We start from the raw sequence: 6,889 nt of genomic DNA, 5'->3' as shown, positions 1-6,889 counted from the left end.
GTTAATCCAGAGAGATAATCGATTATCATTAAGTGAGTACAGGCACTTACAAGACATCATTTTATATTAAAAGCATAAACAATGAAAAGGTTGGATTTTGCTACTATTTCATTTATACATATATAGTTGTTTTTAAAAATCAATTTTTAAAAAAGTAGAAACATTTAAAAATGTAATTAAAACATGTAGATGTGAATAGATCTTATGTTTTTATTTATTCAAGTTTACAACATCTTGGTGCCTTAAAGCAGTGGTTAGAGTTGTCTTATAATGACTAGGTTTTATTCGCAGTCTTATCACTAGTTGTGCACTGTATGTTTCTTCCCATGTTTTTATGCGTTTTTTGTCACATCCTAAAAACATTCAGTTTAGGTAAATTGATAACTCTTCAACTAACATGGTGCAAAATTGGACTACTTCTGCTACATTAGTTGCAACTAGGATTTATTCAAGCACCAAGCAACTGTGTCATGAAAGAGAAGGTTCATAATATCTTGATTACAGTATTATGAAATATTTGCTTATCCAAATCATCAATGCACTAATTGTGTAAGACCCCCATCCGAAAACAAAACTTTTCATGGTGAAAGATGGCAGAGGTGTGTTTGTAACTAATTTTCAATATGAAATTGTTATGAATCTTTAATATTATTGAAAGGATAATGATTGAAATCCTCTTTCACAACATCTTTCCTTTCACAACAGATGCACATATTGTTATGTTAAGTATGAATTGGCTCCATGTGTATGACGGTGGATGTTCATCTCAGTGTATGCATTAAACTGGCACCCCTGTTTCATTTTGATACAGCTGTGACATTCTGACTTCCTGAGACTCTATACTGCCAAAGACAGGTCATGGAAATATTTAACTTTAAAATAAATCAGACTAAAAAGGTAAACATTTTTTATTAAAAGATTAAAGTAACTCTTTATATGTGTGCTTTGGGAAACAACAATTTCATCTGTAAAAATTCAAATTGTGCCTTATTTTGCTAAGAAAGTTTACATATTCATATATTACAAAACATTTTTATTCTGTGACTTTAAATTTGAATATGTAAAAATTCTTAACTAATGTTAGAGTGGCATACAATGTTATGTGTCTCCATTTTAATGTACAAAAGAGTTAATATTTTCAAAGTAAATATAAATAGGTAAATAGGTAATTATTGGCTATTATAAAATCATTTAATAATCTTACATTTAATTTTTACATAGAAAATACAGGTAGAAAAATGATGCAAGATCTTCAAAAACACAATTTTTCTTATAGTAACTTTATTTTAATTGGATTTCCGGGATTCTTGGAAAAAAGGCAATTGCTTTTCATTCCTTTTTGTCTTTTATTTATATTGTCTATATCTTCAAATTCTGTAATCATACACACAATTCGCACAGGACATACCCTGCAGTCTCCTATGTATATATTAATATGCACAATAGCAGCTGTAGATTTATCCATACCCATGACTTTTGCTCCAAAAATGTTGCTGGCATTTTTATTTGATTGGAATGAAATTTCTCTAATTGGCTGTCTTGTTCAGATGTTTTTTGTTCACTTGACAAGCTCATTTCAGTCAACTGTACTTTTAGTAATGGCTTTAGATCGCTATGTTGCAATATGCAGTCCATTGCGCTACAATGATTATATAAATAATTCTACTTTACTAAAGATGTCTATAGCAGCGCTAATAAGAAATAGCATTTTCATTATTATCTTTACAATTCCAGCAGGTTATTTGACATTCTGTACGTCAAATGTGATTGAGCATTGCTACTGTGATCACATGTCATTGGTGAGTTTAGCTTGTGATAATACTTTAAAAAACAACATCATGGGATTAGCAGCTATCATTTTTGTAGCAGGTGTGGACTTAATATTTATTTTCTTTTCATATTTTAAAATCTTCCATGCAGTCCTCAGAACAGCTTCTGGAAAAGGAAGACAAAAAGCAATTCATACATGTAGCACACATTTAATTGTTATCCTGATGGGTTATCTTTTAGCTTTGTGCTCATTCCTTGCATATCGGATAAGAAATTCAGTTTCAACCGATACTCACATTTTAGTGAGTGTACTCTATTTAATGTTACCCAGTTGTTTTAACCCCATTATCTATGGTGTCAGAACAAAGGAGATCAGAGAACAAATTTTACAAAAAATGAAAGGAGGAAAAATGTGCTCTGTTTCAAATATAAGCCAAGAATTAGAACTTGAAACATAATTATATATTTATTCTGAGTATTGCAGTATACATAAAGACATAAAGACATGGATATCTCAGAATTTTCTCCTATTAAATAGCAATAAAACTGAGGTGCTCCTCATTAACTCTAAATCTGCACTTGCTAAGGCTCATTTCTTCCATTTTAATTAACAACATTATCACAAACATCTCTTCCCATGCTTAGAGCCTGGATATCATTCTAGATAGTACCCTATCTTTTTCCTCCCACATAAATAATGTTTCTTGGACTGCCTTCTTCCATCTCTGGAATATTTCTAGACTCTGTCCTGCTCTTACGCAACATAATACTGAAATATTGGTTAATGCCTCAGTCAATTCATGTATAGATTGCAGCAATGCCATTCTGGCATCCCTTAAAAACTTACCCAGTGCCTACAACTTATACAAAATTCTGCTGCTAGGATAACCACATGTTCTTAGTCCACTGAACATATCACACCTATTTTCTCTTAACTTCACTGGCTTCCTATCTACTATTGAATGCAATTCAAAATACTGTTACTCTTAACTTTTAAAGCTCACTATAATCTTGCTCCTCCTCACCTCATTGATCTCCTTCAGACTTACACTCCTTCTCACTCCTTGAGATCCTTATCTGCAGCTCTACTCTCTGTACTGCACATTAAACTTTTTTTCTATAGGAGCCCCTCGACTCTGGAATTCTCTTCCTTCTCACATTTATCAGCAGGACCCCATAATACAATTTACAACTGCTCTCAAAACATATCTTTTTAAACTGGCATACCAACTATGATTTTACCACTGTTACAGTGAGCTATCTTATATGTTTGTTACTACTTTTGTAACCTTATTGCTATTTGATTTTATTGTTCATTTTAATTACTGTTGTTTAATTCTTTGTAAGTTGACCTTGAGTGCTTAAGAAAAGTGCCTACTAGACAAAATGTATTATTATTATTGTTATTATTATTATTATTTTTGTTTTTCACAAAGTACTGTACTTGCAAACCTTTCATGGTGCAATAAATAAAAGAAGTATCAAAATATGTTTACACCATTTGCCCAGTATTTAAACATATAATGTTTAGGTAGTATCCTGTACAGTTTTATTCACTAATACAACTATATATACTGTAATTGACCCCATCTTTGCTGTGCTTATTAAACAAACTGAGAATATGTTGATTAATATAGTTCAGTTTTTCATATTGTGTTATATATTACCAATGTTATGAATGACTAAATATGCCATCATTATTGTAAACAACTAAAGTTTATAAACAAACCTGAGAAAGAAGCTTTTGAAAATATGGGAATGTTTCTGAAGAAGTGACAGTAAAATAGTAGAAAATTAAATACCAAAATTTAAATTGGAATGATGAAGTTCAGGAAATGAATGGATGGAGGGGTGGATGGATATTGTTCACTCAATATTCCAAGTAAATTAAACAAATAATATTTATATTGAAATTTGCTGCAGGTAGACAAACAAGTCAGGAGTTCCCTTTTTTAGTGTGATAGATAGTAACCAATCAAAAAAAGCATGAATTACTTAATGAATTAATGATGTACTAATTTACTGTACTGTTTTTAATTACATATTTTTAATAATTACTTCATCTAATATAACAAGGATTATTTCAATAAAGGGTAAATATTTTTCACGCTACAGATGTGACTCTGTGTTAACTCTTCTGTTATATTTTCCAATTGAACTTCATTTATTATGAGTTGTTTGTTAGTTTGTACATTTTATATGTACTTTTGTCACTTGAGTCCTAGCATCTACAAACTAAATAAAAGCATTTCTTCCAAAATAGTTTTTTTCCACTGTACACAATTACATGTTAATAAGTACTGAAGAGGGATATATTGAAGGGGTTAAACAATTCATACTTCATATTGACTTCTAAATAGCAGGTATTCACAAAGAGGACACCCACTGTCTCCTAGTAAACTACCACAAGCAAACACACCATCACTTACCATCTGACACACTCCAGAATTGGACCAGATATACAGGAAGCTTCATGTGTACTCCCAGGCCACTTGGCCACGATGTCTGCAAAAAGTCCCTGATGGTTGGTTGCATATCACCTGCAGACATTTAACTCTGAGAACTTTTTTTGACGGTTGTAGATGGGATTCAAGGGACTGGGAGTGTGAATAGGGATGAGTGTTTCATCAACTGCACCTAAAATGCTAAGTATGCCTGCAATGGCATAAAAAAACAATTTTAGCACCATGCAAGGCATTGATTATTATTTACTTATTTGGCTGCCACCTTTATCCAAGGCAACTAACAACATTTCAGATGCAAATGGTTACATTTCTTTTGTTTTTCCAGTTGGAGCATAGGCGGGTGAAGTGGCTTGCTCATGGTCACACAGTGTCAGTAGCGTGATCTGATCCCACAACCTCAGGGTTTGTTATGTACATGGCACAATAGTAATCTGTTCACTGAATGCACAGATTTAAAAAAAAATGCTGAGGCCATGTAAATCACTAACAGTCTGCAAGAATCCACCTGTGAGGTAGAAACAGAGAGCTATCACCAGCTGTACAGTGGGACTGATGGTAAAATTTCTGGATGTTCCTCTTTCCAGTTCATCTTGCTGAAGCCCAAGGATGGTTATTATTTCACCCCTGTGCAGCCTGTGTTTCTATATTAATTATTGATTACTGAGATGATTTTAAAGGTTCATGTCTGTCTGAAAAAGAACATGTAGAATTGTGATTTGACTTCTTAGGCAGTGCTGTTTCAAACAGTATCAATAGTTTAGTCGCACACTTCTCCGGACAGCTAGCATTGTCATTGCTGGTACTAAGGGATGTTTCAAACTTGCCACTGTTAAGGATTGGAATGTCCAGATAAGAGTGTCAGTGTATTTTTGGTGATCAGCTTAAAGTGACCTCTGACTCTCTATGGCAGAACTGCTGGCAAAAGTCCAAATAAGGAACACCACTAAAAATAATGAGTAGATCGGTTCACTTGTTAATTTATGAATGAGACTAATTATTACTTCAGTTACAAAGGGTTTCAAGAAATACTCACAAATTATTGAACAATCCTAAGAACAAGATAATGAAGTACTTAGCATTACAAAGCTTTTGGGAAATGCACGTTGGGTCAGAGCATCTTCAAAATGGCATGTTCTGTGGCATTGTTCTTGGTATGTTCCTGGTAATTCCTTTCAAAAGTGGTCCAAGGAAGGACAACAGGTGAACCAGCAACAGGGTCATGGGCGTTTAAGGCTCCTATGCGCATGATGTTCATGGGAACAAAGGCTACCCCATCTGTTCCGATCCCACAGAAGAACTACTGTAGCACATATTGCTGAAAACCTTAATGCTGGCCATGAAAGGGAACACACAGTGCATTACAGCTTGCTAAATATGGAAATGTGTAGTCAAACACTGGTGAGAGAGCCCATGTTGACCCCTGCCCCCTGCCTAAAGTGAGCTAAGAGCCACTCGGATAGAGAGAGACATTTGCTGATGTTTTGCCCCTTTGTCCAGTACAACATCCTGATGGGGGGAACAGTGACTCAATGAGGACATCTTCCTGCCACTCCCTGAAGCTCCCCTTAATGGGGTGTTGACCCCCAGACTCTGCCCTTCCTCCGTAACCACACCTAGCATCTTGCTTTCTCTGTTACAGAGTGGGCTGTTGTTTTCACTTACAAACCACAGACAGATGTCACAGGGCATGGCAGGGTTTTGTAGGTTTTCCCAAATGTCTTCCCAGCTAACCCCTATGCTTATGGTGGTTCCCCACCACATCCTGGCTCCCTAAGTAGCCCTGTAACACTGCTTTTACTAGGTAGCATTCTTATTCCACTCTTGTGACCTTCACAACCACAATCTTCCTCTGTTTTCTTGGACCAATGCTGCATTTTTTGGACCAATGCTGCATTGATGTCTGTAGCTCATCCCTGTGTGACCAACTTGAAATTCTTCCTAAGATCTCTCTATTGCTGCCAGCTGAGGGCTTGGTCCACTGCACCCTCCACTTGTGGCCAGTGCAGATGCCACCTTCTCACCAGTTAAGTCATGGTGTCATGTTCACATCCTTCCTAAGTCACCCTTTAACTTGGTCTATATTAGATTTGTACTATACTGCCACACATGACACAGTGTATATTTAAATTAATTTAAACAAATAATGTTTAGTGACTCAAATTAACTTTTAATTTCTCACATTGTTTTATTTTCTTACTAATTGTGTTATACTTACTCTGCAATAATTGATTCCTAATGCATTTCCCAGGGGATTTTGAAAACAACCTATGGTGCTGCCTCTTTTAGAGTACTAATACATGCACTTTTATGATCATGGACACTGCTTTCTTATTTGCTAATAAACAGAGTTCTAGAGTGTAAATGTTCTACTTTTGAAAATTATATTATATTGCTGTTTACTCCTTCTTTACTCTGTCAATACATATTTTAAATACTACCTTATCTTTATTTTTCTCCATCATTTATTGCTCTCTCTGAAAAATATTTTGGTTTCTCAAGAAGATAGTGTGTTGTAAAGTGACCAGTTTCTTTGACCTTCTGCACACCAGACAAGTGCATAGATTAATCTGTTCACAAGCTTCTCGCCTCCTCCTGATGTGGGAAGATACTTTGATTTTCACACATGCACTTGTTTGTCACTCAGTTCAAGAAAG

The 6,889-nt window shown here is 34.8% G+C and overlaps 1 protein-coding gene across 1 annotated transcript; it reads left to right on the top strand.

Annotated features, from left to right (window-relative positions):
* Positions 1–1,238: 1,238 nt before the first annotated feature.
* Positions 1,239–2,228, top strand: LOC120524525 (olfactory receptor 51E2-like). The gene has a single exon (XM_039746360.1). It carries the CDS (start codon positions 1,239–1,241, stop codon positions 2,226–2,228), a length of 990 nt encoding a protein of 329 aa, XP_039602294.1.
* The last annotated feature ends 4,661 nt before the right edge of the window (positions 2,229–6,889 follow it).

Source organism: Polypterus senegalus, chromosome 2 (assembly GCF_016835505.1).
Source record: "Polypterus senegalus isolate Bchr_013 chromosome 2, ASM1683550v1, whole genome shotgun sequence".
Lineage (NCBI taxonomy): Eukaryota > Metazoa > Chordata > Cladistia > Polypteriformes > Polypteridae > Polypterus > Polypterus senegalus.
The sequence above is the reverse complement of the archived record's forward strand: the minus strand, read 5'-3'. Positions and strand labels throughout refer to the sequence as shown.